At 42.2% G+C, this 18,542-nt stretch overlaps 1 protein-coding gene and 1 long non-coding RNA gene across 2 annotated transcripts; both read left to right on the forward strand.

Moving 5' to 3' along the window:
• The first annotated feature begins 54 nt into the window (after positions 1–54).
• Positions 55–12,616, forward strand: MMP27 (matrix metallopeptidase 27). The gene is made up of 10 exons (XM_036068511.2): positions 55–1,555; positions 2,338–2,576; positions 3,615–3,763; positions 3,858–3,986; positions 6,598–6,759; positions 6,939–7,059; positions 8,507–8,637; positions 9,455–9,614; positions 10,876–10,979; positions 12,079–12,616. The coding sequence occupies exons 1-10, from the start codon at positions 1,454–1,456 to the stop codon at positions 12,321–12,323; spliced, it is 1,542 nt and encodes a 513-aa protein (XP_035924404.1). The 5' UTR covers positions 55–1,453; the 3' UTR covers positions 12,324–12,616.
• Positions 12,617–13,677: 1,061 nt separating this feature from the next.
• Positions 13,678–16,538, forward strand: LOC144379483 (uncharacterized). Its single transcript, XR_013442649.1, has 3 exons — positions 13,678–14,497; positions 15,338–15,381; positions 15,874–16,538. It is a non-coding gene; the product is annotated as an uncharacterized LOC144379483 (long non-coding RNA).
• Positions 16,539–18,542: the final 2,004 nt, after the last annotated feature.

Genomic DNA, 18,542 nt, shown 5'->3' on the forward strand with positions numbered 1-18,542 from the left:
AGAAAATTTCAAGATAGACTTAAAAACACTATACATTCTCAAAAGATAAGGTATATTCTACACCCAAACACCACTAGCAAAATGCAAGAAAATAAATAAAATATTCAGAGAATTAAAGCTCTTGGAAACTAAAAACACAACTGGGCTGGAAAATAATGTTGGCAGAAAGTAGTAAAAGAAATATCAGGAGCACAGAGTTTCAGTCCACAAAGTCCAACAGATGTGTATTCTAGAAAAGGTAAGGGAAAATAGAGTGGGAAGAAATTATCAAAGAAACTACAGAGGAAAGTTTTCTTGAAGTTTTCATAATGAAAGGGTCTGCTTACTGCCCAGTAATGTTAACGCGAAAAGGAAAAGGAAAAAAGAAAAGAAAACCACATCAAGAGACATCATTATGAAATTTCAGAATATCTGCATAAAGAGAACATTCCCAACATTTTTCAGAAGAAAATACATCAAGAATCAGAATGAAAGACTTCCCAGCAGCAACACTAGATTCTAGAAAACAATGCAAGCGTGCTTCTAATGTCTTAAAGAAAATTTATTTTGGTCTGAAATTCTGTAGGCACTCTCAATCAGGTGTCAAATGGAATAAGGGACATTCTTAGGCATGAAAAGATGGAAAACATTCATTTTCCTTGTACCCTCTACACTGTCCGCCCCATCTCCCTCGGCCATCTTCAAGTATATTGGCGTCAGTCGGCCAGATCTCCCAAAGCTCATCTGGGCTCTGCTACCTGCTTCCTTGGGCTCTCCACACACCCCCTGTGTCATCCACATCCCACCCATTTCATTCTTCAAGAGCCAGCAGAAGCCCCACCTGGCTGAGCCGCTAGACCACACTCATCAGCGGCGATCCTACCTTTGGCTCTTCTCACGCTCTGGAATCTTCAGTGCACATTTCGCCACTCGCCTCAGTTTCGTCTGGCATTAATTTCTGTACACGTCTGAATTCCCCAACAAGATTGGAACAGTGTCTTACTCATGCTTCAGTTTACGGTGACAGGCAAATAGCAGGTGCCCAACACACATGGGCTGTTTATCCTAGTTCATTACGGTAATCTGACTCCTGATTCAATTGTCTTTTCGTGATACCTTTCTATCCAAGATATTCTGGGGTTTCGTTCAAAAGAAAATTGCTTTACAATCTCTCAAGAACTTCGAAGATAAGAAGAGCTCCAACTTTGCAAGGACAACAGTAACTTGGACGCTGGCTTCCTATTATATTCAATTCAATAATGAACAGTGATTGTGTTTACTCAAAAACTGCAGATCATGATTGCAAAATCAAGTTAACCTAAGGGGAAAAAAAGCATATCATGACACACTTCATGGCAAATGTCCTTTTCTGGTATTAATTAAATGATGATACAAGCCAATTCATGCCACGTCTTACTCTTGTTTTCTAAATTCTGTGGAAACAGAAACAGGCTTCAACAGAAAAGAGAGAGGAATGAAGAGCCTTTTGCTTCAATTTTTGCTCCTTATAAAGTTTTCTTCTGCATTTCCTACAGACCGAAAGATGGACACTGAAGAGGACATACGGCTGGCTCAGGTACTGTCTCAATACATGTTAATAATGACTATCAATAAAAAATGAATTTTATTGATTGTCTTGGAACCTAAAAAGACAGCAAATTCCTACAAAAGATTCCGGTACTTTCCCCTAGCTCTAAGGACACCAAGTAACCATGTACGGGGTGGGGGGTGGGGGTAGGGGTGGGAAAGGAGGATTTGCTGCCATTTCAAGCAATGGGTCCAAGTGAAGATGGAGGGAGGAGAAAGGGGACAGCCCTGGGAGAAATGGAGATCTCTATATAAGAATGTCCATACCAACCAGGGGGACCCAACTACAACTTTAGGTCCCCTTACCCCTACATGCATGACAAATACTTTGCCTTGGAGATTCCCTCTAAAAATCAGTCCAGTGAATTTGCCATATTTTGTTACATTAATTAAATTGGCAAAATGAACAATGACATATCTCTTTTAGAATTTGTTTTAAGGAAACACCAAAATGAAAGTAGACGTGTAAGCTGTGTGATCCTTTAACACACAGAATCAGCTGATTGTCTTCCCTGGAGGTTTGGAGTTTTATAGGCTCTGGGGTTTGTATAATTCTGGTCACACACAGCTCAGCCACTTGTTGAGAACTGAAGAGGCAGGATGACTCTGCTTCCTTCCTTTCTTTTTTCCTCTCTCGCTCCTTCCTTCCCCTCACTACTTACTTCTTTCTTCCCACCTACTGCTGAAAAGGATTTCAGACGATTTTGTTTTATCCTGAGATATAGATTTGCTGTCCTGTAGTTTGTGTCCTTTTTTTGTCTCTTTGGTCAGGCATATCTCGACCAGTTCTACTCTCTTGAAATAGAAGGGAGTCATCTTGTTCAAAGCAAGAACAGGAGTCTCTTAGATGGCAAAATTCGGGAAATGCAAGCATTTTTTGGATTGACAGTGACTGGACAACTGGACTCAAACACTCTTGAGGTCATGAAGACACCCAGATGTGGGGTGCCTGACGCGGGTCAGTACGGCTACACTCTCCCAGGGTGGAGACGATACAACCTCACATACAGGTAATGCTTCTGCACACTCTTTTCCCCCTAGTCCCCAAACACGGGAAGACAACAGTTGATTGCACCGAGCACTTCCTAGGTGCATGGCCCTTCATGGGTCTCATTTATTCCATCCTCCCCATGACACTGGGATGTAGGCACCACTGATGGGACCACCTGAAACACAGGGACACTGAAACAAAAGGTTATTTACCATCGTCAAGTCTTACCAGCAGACTGGCTCTGGCAGATATGCTTTAATCTCTAGCCTCGGCCACTTGCTTATAAACTCAGGACCAGAAACACAGCCATCTGATTGCAGCTGGTTGAAGGTATGGCTGGAGTATGCTCAAGAGAAAAGGGGAAGAGCCTGGAGCAACCCGTTCATGTTAGAGACACTTGTGGGCGAGAGTTATCAAATCTCAGGTAGACCCTGGGTGAAGTGTGGAGTTTGCCCCCAGGCATCTCAAGGAAAGGGGGCTGAGGTGTGCTTCCAACCGGAGTCGGTGCCCTTGACTGTGGCTCTCAAGCCCTCCTGGCAGGCCCCGAAGTGCTTCTCATAAATCTTTCTTCACTTCAGTCTTAGGGGTTAAAAATAGCTTTAGCAAGATAGGGAATATAAACCAGAGGGAAATCTTTTCCTGAGTAACTTACTCTTTAAAGCTCTCAAGGGAGACTCTTCATATATGACACATGCATAAGACTGATTTCCACAAGCCATCTGAGAAAGCAGATCTCCATTCCTGTACACAGTGAGCACATACCTGAGATTAATACTCTCGCTCTCAGGATATGATCTTAGGAAAGTCACTGACCCTCTCTGAGCCTCATTTGTTGAAGTGTTATTATACTCCCTGATGAACAGGGTGGATGACAGGATTGGATCACACAGCATAAGTAAACGTGCTTTATTTAAACAGTAACATATTATACCAATCCAAGAACAGCACGATACTATCCGTTACTGCAGCATATGATTTATAAGAAAGGATCTTTTTGTCTTTGTGTGCCTACATGCATGTGTCATCACCAACTGATCTATTTTGGTGATTTTTGAAGAATCATAAACTACACTCCAGATATGGCACGAGCAGATGTGGACGAGGCTATCCAGAACGGCCTAGAAGTGTGGAGCAGAGTTACTCCACTGACATTCACCAAGACTTCCAAGGGGATTGCAGACATCATGATTGCCTTTAGGACCCGAGGTAAGGTTTCCAGCAGAGAAAAAAGTATGGCTATTTCCATCTCAGGAGATTTGGAGAGGCTGACATTTTCTTCCCCCTGTGAACTGTATCTCAGTCCATGGCTGGTGTCCTCGTTATTTTGATGGCCCCTTGGGAGTCCTCGGCCATGCCTTTCCTCCCGGTCTGGGTCTGGGTGGAGACACTCACTTCGATGAGGATGAAAATTGGACCAAGGATGGAGCAGGTGAGCCCAATTTTCTTCATGAACCAAATTTTATTATTCCAAAGAATCCCTGAAATAGCTTTGCAATTAGTTGCTTTTTGCTTCTCAATTTCCCCACAGTTTCCATATTCCAAGATGACATTGATGGAAGTGTTCAATATCTATTAGATAATTGTGCTTGTACAGGTCAGGGCCTTATCCACACAATGCCTTCATACAGATGCTAATCCTTTCATGATCTGAGCATTCTTCGTGTACTCGCACACTCGTTCATACACCCACAATGCCTGAAGGTCCACTGTGGGCCTGGAACTGTGCAAGGCATTGGACAGACCACAGAGTTGTACTGGACAAGTTCCAACCCTTCAGAGCTTCATGATCTTGTGTGGTGTGAGGCCCAGACCACACACCACCCCACAAGGCAGAGTGTGCTATGTGTTGCACCAATGGTAGAAGTCATCTCTGGCTTCAGGATTGAGGAAGACCCTAGGGAGATGGTAATTCTGAGTTAGTGATTGAAGGATGGTATTGTGGGCCCATGGCCCCTAGAAGGTCGATCTGAAGGCATGAACTTACTCTTCTAACACTTGCCCACCTGCCAAGGAATTAGACCCTAATCTTTGTTCAACCTATTCCTTCAGACCAACTGAGTTGATTTTATTTCTTTTAATATGCCTGCCTGGTACTAAAATAAGAAAATTTTTATTACTTTTCAAACAAAAATCAAAACTTTACTATAGTAAAAATATGTGCATCCAACAAAGGAGCAGGCTCAGGAGACTTTAGGGTTCTCCCCACTCCATTTACTGTCATTGACAACAGTCACCTTGGGTCTGGTATCTGGTTTCCTGGGTCCCAGGAAAGCAGCTATGAGTCTCCTGATGTGTGGTATATAGGATCACACAGTTCAGTCCTAACCAAGTAACTCCAGAGAGTCTGTGGGTCAGTATTTGTAGTTTCTGCAAACCAGCACATGATAGATACTCTACAATTTTGGTAAATGAAGTCAATCAGAAATCCTTTACTCAACATCCACCATGACCCAGGCTCTGTGATATAGAGTACATGATAGTGTGCAAGACTCAGACCCTGCCCTTGAGGGGTTTACAGTCTAGGGGACACACTCAAATGGCAATTAAAATCAGTATGACCAACACTGGGATAAAGGAAACTATAGCAATGTAGTAGGAGCACGTAAAAAAAAATTGAACCCAAACACAGAGGTCAGGGGAGGAAGTGATACCAAACCTGAGTTGAAGGCTAAGCAGGAACTCAGAAAGCAAAATGGAGTAGAGAGTGCTCCGGAAAGAATAACCCAACCAACTCAAGTACCAGGGTTGTGGCAGAAATGGTGGACAGGATCCAGACCATGCAGGGTCTGAAAAGCTAGCATAAAGCTTTGGAAGTCATTGAGATGACCTGAGTTTGAATTCTTTTCAGAGTCCCTTGTCCCATCTTGCCAAAAGCACACCCAGCGATACTGACAGCCAGACAAGGGGCACCAGCAAAGGCCAGAGCAGAAGAGCCTAAAGGACCATTAAATAATCCTTGGTCATTCCATGTTTATTTTGTTCAAACATCACTGGACAAGGCTCCATCACAGAAGGCTCAGCCTTTTCTTTAGGATCCATAGGCTGAGTTGCAAACCCATGGACAGTCTTCTATTTAGAACCTAACAGACTAGTGGGAGAGAGAGAGAGATAAAAAGGTGGTTTCACCGTGCGTGGTGAGACTTCCAATATGGGTGAATAGGAGGCACATTTAACCATTCCTCCATCCAAATACACACCTGGATACCCAGCAGCAGTTATTAAGCATCCACTACTGATAGGCAGTTCAAGAGTCACCGGGAATAAAAGGTGGCCAAGACACAGTCCCTGAAAAGATGCATCACTTCATGAAAGAAATAGTCAGTGCAGTCCCTTACATGCTATGACAGAATTAAACACTGAGTCTCTGGAAACGCAGAAAGGTGCATTTAACTCAGCCAGGAAAGGAGGGGGCAAGTACGAGAAGCCTCATGGAGGAGATGATTCTAGAGAGGTTTCCTGAGCAACGAGTAGAAGAACTAGGCAAACAGGGGTGGGAAAGATAATATTCTGGGTAGACGGGATGGAGGTAGTAAGACATAGAGACTAGAAGGAACATGGCACAGATGAGAGATGCAAATGATTGAGTATGGTTAGCTCATGAAATATGAGAACAAAATATGAGTCTGGAAAAAAGGCAGGGACTAGATCATGGAGGGCCATGGTAAGGTGTTTGGACTTGATCCTACAGCCAATGGAGAACCTCTGAAGGATACAAGTAGGAGAAATGTGATCACATCCAGTACAGCCCAGCAACAACCAGAAATTGGTGGCTTCTATTTTTTTTTTTTTTTTTTTGTATTATCTATTTCTCACACACCTGTTTCCTGCCATTTGCTTGCTCTGGATCATAGTTCTCCATGATATGACTAATACCAATTACTAGTGTTGAAATATTTCCCAGATAAATGATGGAGCATATAAGAATTACCCACTCTATGGCAAGCCTTTCCTTCTCTCCCCTTAGTTACTTCCTAATCTCAGATGCAACCATTCTTCTTTTGATTGACCCACATACCCATGTTTTTCCTGTTTTTGTTAAGGATTCAACCTATTTCTTGTGGCTGCTCATGAATTTGGTCACGCACTGGGACTCTCTCACTCCAATGATCAGACAGCTTTGATGTTTCCAAATTATGTCTCCCTGGATCCTAACAAATACCCACTTTCTCAGGATGATATCAATGGAATCCAATCCATCTATGGTGAGCAACCTCATAAATCTGAATATACGTGAACTAAATAGGAAACTTTCCAGAAAGGAAGTGAAAAAATCACTTCTTGAAATATCACCATGAAGAAAATATCCACTTGGGTAAGATCCTTCTGTAAGTATTTCCACATGCCTTCTTAATTCACTGTGCTAGTTCTTTTCTCATCAAAGGCAGTCTACCTAAGACATCTGCTAAGCCAAAGGAGGCCATTGTACCCCACGCCTGTGACCCTGGTTTGACTTTTGACGCGATCACCACCTTCCGCCGAGAAGTAATGTTCTTTAAAGGCAGGTAAACCCATTCCCTTAAACACCTCAACTTCCTATGAATATTTTTCTTTTCAAGAGATTTGGAGGTAAATAGGGAGGAAATCATGGGGATAGTGAGGAAGTGTTCCTTTTCCTTTTCATTTTATAACCGCCCATACTCTTTGAATGTTTTACTATGTGTATGTATCTCTTGCTTGTTTGATAAATTAATTTTTAAATGTTCTTAAGCAAATTTTTTAATTGCCATTGTATAAGAAGGTGAAGTAGAGTCATTTTCAGTGACTTCTTAGCTAAAATAATACACCAATCCCAGTGGGCCTGGAGCTGACCTATACCGTTTCAGGAGCCAATGGTTAAATTTTGGGGAATTTTGTAAACCACTTCACATCACTTCTATAGCTTGAAACTGGCCATGGTTGGAGTATCTACACCCTGGAAATCAGCAAATGATAAAAATTAGGTCTTTTTTCTACCAAAAGAGCCAGCTGGTAAACATGAATGACCATGATTCCTTCATGTTGCATCAGTGAAGTGTTCGCTGTAGTAGGAGCTCTCTTCTCTCCCCGTGTATAACTTACTGGACTTCAGGGGCACCTGGGCGGCTCAGTCGGTTAAGCGGCTGCTTTCGGCTCAGGTCATGATCCCGGGGTCCTGGGATCGAGCCCCACGTCGGGCTCCCTGCTCAGTGGGGAGCCTGCTTCTCCCTCTCCCTCTGCCTGCCTCTCTGCCTACTTGTGCTCTCTCTCTCTCTGTCAAATAAATAAATAAAATCTTTAAAAAAAAAAAAAAACTTACTGGACTTCAGTTGCAACATTTGTGTTTACCACGACTGTATTTTCAGAACAAAGGATTGAGACATAGACCGTCTCACAAGCATTGGGGCACAAGGAAAGAATATTTGAAATCAGTCCCCTTCCACCCACAGCTATACAACACTCGGATGACATGCTACCACCACCACGCTCTGCCCCGCAGAGGCTGAGGCCACTTGTCAGGGACATCAGAGAGGGGCGGCCCAGCGTAGGAAGAGCTTTTTGAGTCTCATTCATGGATTCAGAACTTTACAGCCAGAGGGGAACATCTCAGGAAATATTTTACCCTGCAATGATAATACTTCTTTATTCTAGCAAACATCAGACCAAAAAGTTTTTCTTAGATGCTCGGTGTTGCCTTGGAATTTTGAGTATTGCTGATTTGGCAAAAATGAGGCCATTGAGCACTCAGAATTGAGATTTCTGTGGGTAGGTTGCTACTCTAAGTTCCCAGGAGAGTGGGCACAAATGCGTGTCCTTTGTAGTCACAGGGTAGAAGTGAGCTCACAACCACCTACATTGGCTGAGGAAAATCGTGTGAATGCTCTAAATTATTTGAGGAGAATGCTAATCAATTACATAAAAGACAAGCCTAGGTTTACAGTGTTTCCACTGCAGTACAGGCCATTTGTGGAAAGTGTTTTTTGTTCATCCCAGGCACGTATGGAGGATCTACTATGATATCACTGATGTGGAATTCGAACTGATCTCTTCATTCTGGCCGTCCCTGCCGGGTGATGTTCAAGCCGCATATGAGAGCCCCAAAGATAAGATCCTAGTGTTTAAAGGTAACTTTGCCCATCACGATTTCTCTTCTGTCTCTGGAAGCCTGAACTGATTGGTGGGTATTTTGGGGTAAGAAACACAATATTCGCACATGGACCAGATGGAGAGTGCTTCTGCCATGACCATGGGTTCCTTCAAAAAAAAAACTATCCAGGGGTTCTCTGTGGCTGTGAAGACAAACATCATCCCAACTACACGGGAGCTAAAAGAAACCTGTATGGTAAAAACTAAAAAACTATCTTTTTTTCTGCCAAATAAAGGGAACCCATCCCTCTTTTATATTCCTGTTTTACTACGGTTGTCAGATTTAGCAAATAAAAATACAAGATGCCTTGAATTTCAGATAAGACACATAATTTTTTATTATAAGTATGTTCCTTGCAATGTTTGAACATACTTATACTAAAAATGAGTCATTGTTTTTTTGAAATTCAAATTTAACCAGAATCTTATATTTAAGTTATCAATGCTATTTTTATATGGATTTCATCAGATTACTTGCCTTTGAGAATACTTGGGGGCTGAAATCTAGGAGAACATGTCCAAACATAGTTGACTGTTTCGTCAAGAGTTAGAGAAATAATCCAGTGAAACCAAATGACATGCATACCAGTGAGCATGCTCACTATTAACTATCGGGGTGTGTTATTTGTGTAATCGTAATGATAAAAGCAGCTAAAGAAGGCAGTAAGAATAAATGGGGACATGAGACAACTAAATCCTGAGAGACGAGGCATCTAATTATTTTCAAATTTCTTAAGACATCTATCTTTCCCTCTGGGTATTAGATCAGAAGATAATCACTTTCTCTCTTCCTAGATGACAACTTCTGGATGATCAGAGGATATGCTGTCTTGCCAGATTATCCCAAACCCATCCATACACTTGGCTTTCCAAGACATGTGACAAAAATTGATGCAGCCCTCTGTGACCACAGTGCCAGAAAAACCTACTTCTTTGTGGGCATTTGGTGCTGGAGGTAAGTTTGCAGACAATCAACCTCTTCATTTTATTCTGCAGAAAACATCCACATAGCACCACTTTAACACGGGCAGAAATAAACCTAACCTATAGTCCTCTTAAAGTCAATTATGTGGAAGCCCATCTTGGGTAGATGACATCCACCAAACAAAAGAATGTTTCAATGAGTCCAAAGATCTTTCTCCAACATTAAAAAAAATAAAGATAATTTTGATGGATTCCTGTCTTATGGTCCATATATACATGGAATATTACTCAGCCATCAGAAAGGATGAATACCCAACTTTTACATCAACATGGATGGGACTGGAGGAGATTATGCTAAGTGAAATAAGTCAAGCAGAGAAAGTCAATTATCATATGGTTTCACTTATTTGTGGAACATAAGGAATAGCATAGAGGACATTAGGAGAAGGAAGGGAAAAATGGGGGGGGGAATTGGAGGGAGAGATGAACCATAAGAGACTATGGACTCTGAGAAACAAACAGGGTTTTAGAGGGGGGGGGGATTGGTTAGCCCGGTGATGGGTATTAAGGAGGGCACATACTGGATGGAGCACTGGGTGTTATATGAAAACAATGAATCGTGGATCACCACATCAAAAACTAATGATGTATTGTATGGTGACTAACATAACATAATAAAATAAAATTTTAAAAAAATAGAATAAAGATAAGATAAAATAATAAAGCTGGTGATGCCAACCAAATTGCCAATAACACAAATGTATCTGGTCAAAATCTGTGAAAGCTCCAAGCTGAGCCCTTACTTTTCTTTTCTTTTTTTTTAAATTGCAATGTACTTATTATATAGTGCAATATTAGTTTCTGGTGTACAATATAGTGATTCAACACTTCCATACAACATCCTGTGCTCATCACAACAGGTGCACACCTTCATCCCCATCATCTGTTTCCCCCATCTCCCCACCCACCTCCCCTCTGGTCACCACCAGTGTGTTCTCTGTAGTTCAGAGTCTGTTTCATGAGCCCGTACTCTGATTTAATAGTCCCTCAGAATAGCATCAGTCTGACTTATGATGTGGATATTCCCCCTCATCATTTCTTGTTTTTGAGACACTACAAATGATTCAGCCAAACATAATCTTTGACATGTTTTTCATTATTGATCAAATTACTTTTCCCGTATGAGGGCTACTTTTTCTCTGCATCCCTATTTGACCCCAAGTGGGGCAGTGGAAGGATTAAGCTCCCCGAAACAAAGATCCCCTGGAAACTTTTCCAACCCCTGCATGCAGGTATGATGAAGTGACCCAAAGCATGGACAAAGGGTTCCCACGGAGGGTGGTGAAATTCTTCCCAGGAGTTGGTCTCCGAGTCGATGCTGCTTTCCAGCATAAAGGTGAGCATCAGTGCCTAACCCTGTAGGATACTTGGGAGACCTCACTGGCTGAGAGAGAAGATAGTACAGAAATGTAACTGCTTCCATTTTTTTTTTTAAGGTTTGCACTATTTATTTATTTATTATGTTCAATTAGCCAACACATGGTAAGTACATCATTAGTTTTTGATGTAGTGTTCAATGACTCATTAGTTGCGTAAAAGTTTTAATGTAATTTTGCTCTTCTCGAGTACCCATAATAATAAACTCTAACCAGGCAGGCATTCTCACAAACCAAATTAGTGAGTCCTGAATCATAGGTTCTGTTATACTATTTCAAATCCCTGCAAAAAGTACCAAAGTTAATTTTACTTATCATTGATCCAAGATAGCCCTGGAAAGACATCCCCCTGAAGAGTTTTAAGTGTGAAAAATGATAAGCACATGAACTGGACAATGACTCTCAAGCTATTATGTGCATGGTTTAATATGTGCACTTGGGGGTTATGTGAGAAATGACAAATTCTTCAGAGTTCCTGAGGCAGATGTAGGACTGTGGGTGAGAAGCAGAAATCTACAGCTTTAGAAGCACCTCAGGCAACTTAAGGTCCAGTCTAGCTACTATATCTTCAGACTTAGACCATGGACAACAACCTAGAACATGGAGTAAACAGGAGTCTAAAAAGTTTTCTGAATGACACCATCTTTTATTGCAGTGAAATCTCACACAAAACCTTAACACCTAAAACAGATAGAGCAGAACAACCCAATGAAAATGAAGATATAGGGTCCAAGGCCATACCCACAGGGGCCTTCTTCTCCCTCTTGCCAAGACTCTGTTCTGAAACCTAGTAGGAGAACCTCTGGCGTGAACCACAGTCTGGCTAGAAAGGTGGTGATCCCCTTGACATTCATGTTCAGACCTTGGCTTCTTCCTTGGGGAAATAAAAATAACAATATTTCTCATGTGGCAGTAGTAAAGTAAAATATATCTAGATAATACACAAGTTTCTGTTCTCTCCATAATGTTCAATTATTTTATTCTATATGCATACAGTTAACAAGTGTGGAACCATCATAGAGTTGTGCAAGATAACTAATAATGATTCTCTCTCTCTAGGATTCTTCTATTTCTTCCGTGGATCAAAGCAATTTGAGTATGACCCCAAGGCAAAGAACATCACCAGAATAATGAAAATCAATACCTGGTTTCGGTGTAAAGAACCATTAAATGCATCATCTGATTTTAGTATCAGTGAGGAAGGAGTCCATTCAGGAGGAGCAGAGATGTTTTATCATAAGAATTTAAACTTCCTTATTTTTAGTATTGTTCATGTGCTGAAAAAAATCTATAGTTATCAATAAATTCATGGACCAAAAATAAACCTCCAGAGGTCTTTTAATCTGAATTCTGCTTCAAAGTGGAATAGAACTATTCTTTCACATAAGTCGCCTGTCCTCGTTCTAGATATCTATTCAACAAAGATTCCACGGATATTTTCAGCTGCCTGATTCTTTTTACAAGAAGTTATCATGCATAAGCAAAACTCTTGCTGTACTTTAATCCTATTTTATGCTTTGTGAACTTGAAGAAGTAAGCCATGTATCTTATAATAACTAAATACTGCAGACATTTATTAAACCAATCTTTAGCAACCTATTTTGTCTGGACCTTTGCAGTTGGAGGCCCAATAAACTGCAACCCTCATCCCTACCCATATTCTGAAACCACCGAGAAATGATGCTCAGTTGGGAGAGAAAATGCCACCTTTTTTACTGATAAAACTTATATTAGTAAATGTACCTGTGGGCAAGCTAGGTTCCTAATATCAAATTCTAGAAGAAGACATACTTACACACAAGTCATGGGGAGAACTGGAAAGAACCAAGTCTCCCTAAGAATGGGAGTCTTCTATAGGTTGCATGGAGCCCAAAGAGAAAGAAAGAGGATGGAGTTACATGTGCCAAGTTTCTGTTCCCAAATTCACCAATCAAATAAGTTATTCCACCTGCCAAATAGGAGCGCGAGCCTCGAGAGATAAAAGAGGTATTACATGACAGGTGCTCCCCCAACAATTAGGAAACTGGTAGGAGAAGAAAAATAGTGTTCCCTCTAACCTCCCAAGCATAGGCCAATGCATTTAACCATTCCTTAGAGAATTTAAAATCAGATTTTATACACACCGATCTCATATACAAGAAACATAGACTTTTCCTCCCTGTGTTTGAAATATTGGGTTTCACCTGAGCCAAAACCTATAGAGGAAAAGTTCCTGTCCTCTTTGCTACACCATGTATTTGTTGAGTTTCTAAATTCTTAATGGTTAAATTTTACCTTTCCACCCTCAAAACAAAAGTTTGGCTAAGCTCTTCATGAATTTTCTGACCCAGAAAATGGGAGGTTGTCCATTGAACTTGATTCTGATGAGGTGATAGATTGAGCAAGTGTCACCTAATAGAAAATATGCATAGAAAATCTCAGAAATTCCTATAATCACATTCCCTACCTTGAGTTCATTGTTCCCAGATTCCTATTAGAAAGGGACATAGAGAAGAGTTATTGCATGTTTGAAATAGAAAGTAAATTTTAAAGAGTACAGCTTAATACCTAGCATATAGTAGATATGCTAGTCTTTGTAAAAAAAAAAAAAATAGTGTTGGAATAATCAAATATCCATATATACACACAAAAAGAACCTCGATCCCTACCTCACATGGTTCATAAAAATTAACTCAAAATGAGCCATAGATCTCTAGTAGAAGAATCAAAAATATAAAACTTCTAAAAGAAAATATTTTTAAAAATTTTGTGGCTTTAAACAAGAGATTTTGAAATAGGGCATAAAAAGCATGAACCATAAAAGAAAACACTGATGAATTAAATTTCACCAATACTGAAAACATTTGCTCTTCCAAAAAACATTAAAACAATGAAAAGTCAAGCCACACATTAGGAGAAAATATTTTCAAAACATGTTTCTGATAAAGGACTTGTATCCTGAATATAGAAAGAATTCTTCTAACCCAAAAAGAAGACAAACAACTCCATTTTCTTAAATGGCCAGAATATTTGCTGAGTGGCAAATAAACACATAAAGAGATGTTTAACATCTTAATCATTTAGGAAATGCTAATTCAAACCACAACGAGATACCACTACGTACCTAACAGTATGGTTCAGATGAAAAAGACTGAAAATACCAAGTGCTGAGAAGAGGTTGAGTAACTGGAACTCTCTTGGAGTGAGAATAAAAAGTTATACAGCCACTTTGGAAAACAGTTGGGCTACTCCTTATAAAGTTAAACATTCACTTGCCATGTGACCTATGACCCCACTCCTAAATATTTACCGGAGAAAAATGAAAACACGCTCATGCAAATGGTTGTACATGAATGTTAATGATCGCTTTCTTTATGACAGCTGAAACTGGAAACAACCCGAATGTCTATCAATCGGTAAACGGATAAACTGTGGTCCATCCAACCAGATGGCGGAAAACCACACGTGCAACAATATGGAGGAATCTCGAAAGCCTTTGGTAAGTGAAAGAAGCCAGACACAGAAGACTCACTATCATATGATTCCCTTTATATCTAAAAATTAGAAAAGGCAAAAGTAAAATGATAGAAAACAGATCGCTGCTTGCCGGGGTGGGGAGTAGGGAAGAGACTGAACACAAAGGAACGTGAAGATGGAGATGTTCTGTGTCACGATTATGGCGGGGGCAACACTAATGAGTATATTTTTTAAGACTGCATGAAGTTAGTGAACTGTACTGTATGTCAATTCTACTTCATATCACTGATTAACAAGAGCAGTGCGGCATAGCGCTGATTCTCAAATGTTGGTCAAGCTTCTGTTTCCTTGTGTCTACTCTCAGTTCTGTGGCATAAATGTCTGTGATATTATAATTTGGGGGGCATCTGAAATTGCACTCAGATTTGCTTATGGGCAGTTACTTTCTCCTTGATTTTCAAGAAAAATATTGATCCATAGGAGAGGACAAGATTCAATTATAAAACAATCTTATTTTAAACCCAGTGGGATATCTAAAAGCACGGTTTTCTGAGGAATACAGGTTGACTATTAGAGCTATATTAAACATTTATAAGAATAACTCAGAGGTCAGATGATATCACTCAGCCTTTGAAATTTAAGTAAACTTGACTTCCAAAATCCTATAGGGATTGTAAGACCCTCCACCAAGCAACTGTCCCTTCGCCAGGCCACCTCCCAGCCACGTCCCCTGGGCCTCCAGGCCCTCTTCTCTGTCTGACCCCCTCCCTGCTTTGCCTTCTATGAGGAACCCACGTTCCTATTATTTTTTTGTTTAGAATGTATAGCAGTGAAACTCCCTTTGTTTTATTGTCTCTTCAAGGTGCTATCAAGGCCTCCGCTTTCTTGGAAAAGCAGCTTCAGAAGGTAGGTTTTTCTCTAGAGAAGAGCACCAGAATACAAGTTCAGCTTCCTTCATGAAGGAAGCGTTTCAGTTTCCCTTGGCTAGCCTGGAGGCTGGGCGGGATCATGGGCTCTGGAGCCAGACTGCTCCGGTTTGTGGCGCTCCTCCTCCACCTGGTAGCCAAGGGACTTCGGGCGAGTTCCTGAGCTCTCGGTGCCCCAGTGCCTCGATCTGTGAAAGAGCGTAGTAAGAGATCCAGGCTCAGAGGGTTGTTCAGAGTGGGACTAACGGGTCACCTTAGGATTTCAGGCCGAGCACGTGCCATCATTATTCAATTAGGGGAGCTGAATAACATATCCCAAAGTACAAACGACTGGAAAAACGAGAAGCTGATCTCAGAGTTTCCCAAAATTGGAATAAACTAGGAAGCAATTCTTTCCCAGCTGTGCCATCCACTTATTGGGAACAAATTAACTGGAACAACAGAGTTTGTTTCAATTTGCTGTGTGCGCCAGTTTTCTCCAGGGTTTGTGAGCAGGTCTGGAAACAAAGAGCGAGCTTCAAGAGCAAGCATGACCAGGACCACGTCGACAACAGTTATGCCTGTCGGAGATCTGAGCCCCGGACAGGGAACAGAAGCGAATTCACACAGAGAGAGGTACTGCACTCTCCTCTTGCCTGGAGACAAAGGGAACGCGCCGTGACCTTCCTGCTTGTCGGGGCCACTCTCCTTCCGCGTTCGCCTGAATGCATCACTTGTTCCCTAGGGAAACGGAAGAATGTTTTTCTTTCGGTCTTGAAGATATTTTAAACACATGACATATCTTCAGGCTGAAATTCAGTCCCTTGTTTGTCTTCAGGTATAAAGAATCCTAAAAAGGAAGTTCAGTAGCTAAAAAATATCTTTAACTTCCTCAAATTGGTCACAGAATCATAGACCTTAAGTCTATATTCACTCACTACCCAGATACCGCTATCTACCTGAAGTTTCCACAGGAAAATAAAAATCCAGCTTTCCCTAATAGGAGTCACTTAAAATGTGATCTCTAGAAGAGATCAGGAAAGTATGAACAGAATAGTCCACACTGGATTTCCCTTAAAGGGAAAAGTTTCCAGAACAGAGAAATGTTTCTGTCTGACACTTCATAGTTTCATGCAGCTTTTACTGCTTAAGTGACCATAAAGCCATATTTGGTTTTAATCTTGAGATTTAATAAACTATTTTTGTCTATTTATTTCTGAACTATGGTGTTCAATTTATTAGTAAAAAATAGTACAAGATTTATTTTGAAGCTTATTTTTTGACAAATTGAGTTCAGAGTTTCAGGTTTCTTGAGCTATTTTTAAAACTTAGAAAGCAAAAAGAACCCAACAGGGAGGACTTTAAGTGGACAAATCCATGAGGATGAAATGGAAGGCACTCTGGAAATAGGACGCCAGGGGTTTGAAGGAGTCACATATGAAAATGCATCATATGTTACAAGGTTCTTATGATGAATGTGATCTTCTCGGGAGCCTTGTGTTAGAGAATGTGTTGATTTGAACTAAGACGGCACCGTGTTATTTTTCACATAACACTTAGCTGGTCGTATGACCGTGACTCAGTCTCATTTATTCAATATATAGGTCTTCAGGGCCTGCCGCGAGTCAGATGCACCGTCTGTTGAGGTGTATGCTTCCATTCAACAAGCATTTACTGGGGGCCTACTGGTGCCATGCACTGTTTCGGGAGCCAAGGATATTGTCCTGAACAAAACAGCAGAGCCCCGGCCTTCATGGGCCCCATATTCCGGCCAAGGTAGGGAAACCACAAATAAACAAAAAGTTGTAAATATGTCAAGCTTGACTGATGCTCTGAGACACACTAAAGCTGTGGACCTGCTGGGCGGGAGCGTTGGGTGCCGCCCCTGCAGGCGGGGCCCGCGTCCGTGCGATCCTCCAGGGGCAGGAGGGGGGAGGAGGACGGTCTCCCCCACCTTCCGGGGCAGCATCTCTCATGCAGGCTGTCTCTTCAGGGCTCCAGCTCCAGCTCCGGCCAGGTGATGGGTCCGGTCATATGGTCCCTCTCTAACTTCTGGGTTCTTAACTGTCCCCACAGGCTTCTCAGCCTCTTCCATCGCTCTTAGAATTAATTTGCGGCATTCAATCCCCCGTTCCACACACTCAGTGATTTGCTTCCCCGTTGACGCGTGACGAATACTTCGAGTAAGGTGCAACACATGGATGAAGCACACAGAGCTCTTAGTGAGGACCCAAGTCCTAAAATCTGAAGGAGCTGAGCAAGCAAACCATGTCTCGGGGAAAAGAGCACCCCAGGAGAAACAGTTCCGTGCAAAGGCCCTGAGGCTGAGTTGAAGAGCAGTGAAGAGGCTCCTGTGACTGGGGTAGGAGGAGACTGAGGGGAAGGAGATGAACTTGGAGGAGCCGCGGGAAGACGATCGTATGGGGCCTCACAGGTCATTATATCGACTTGAGATTCTAGAGAGACTTGAGAAGAGAAGCAACATGATGATTGCCTGCCTTGCATTTTAGAAGAACCCCTCTGGCTGCTCTGAGCCAGCCAGCTACAGGACCAGGGGCAGACGCAGGAGGCGGACCAGGAAGCTCCTAGCACAGTCGACGATGGTGGTGGCCGGGAGAAATACAGTGAGGGTGTGCTCTGAAGGGGGCACAACAGGATGGGCTCATCGACTGGATGGATGTGGTGTGATGTCAAGATGGGAGTCAAGGGCAACCCAACCTTTTTCCTGGACAACTGGAAGAATGGAGCGTGCATTCACTGGGGCGATCAGGCCGGGGGAGGAACAGCTCTGAGCAGAAAATCAAGATGTCCAGCGGCAATTGGATACACGGGTCTGAAGTTCAGAGGCGAGCCTGAGCGTGGGGTGTAAATCCTATGGCCGTGGGGAGACCCAGGATTGGGTCGGGTCACCCGGGCAGTGACCCAGAGAGAGGCAAGCAGAAGCTGAAAACCGATCCCTCGTCATTAGCAGATTGAAGACGAACGGTGTTGTATGTTTTGGCCCTGCACCAATTGCCCTCGGGCACGTGGGCACGCGGTCCTGCCGGTGTCAGTCCCCAGGCTCTGTGCCCTGAGCCCGCTACGTCGCCCTGCACGGTTCCCCACGGCTCCCAGCCCATCTGCCCACCCTCCCCGTCAGAAGCGGGCACGTCTTGTAGAACA

This window comes from Halichoerus grypus, chromosome 11, assembly GCF_964656455.1.
Source record: "Halichoerus grypus chromosome 11, mHalGry1.hap1.1, whole genome shotgun sequence".
Classification (NCBI taxonomy): Eukaryota; Metazoa; Chordata; class Mammalia; order Carnivora; family Phocidae; genus Halichoerus; species Halichoerus grypus.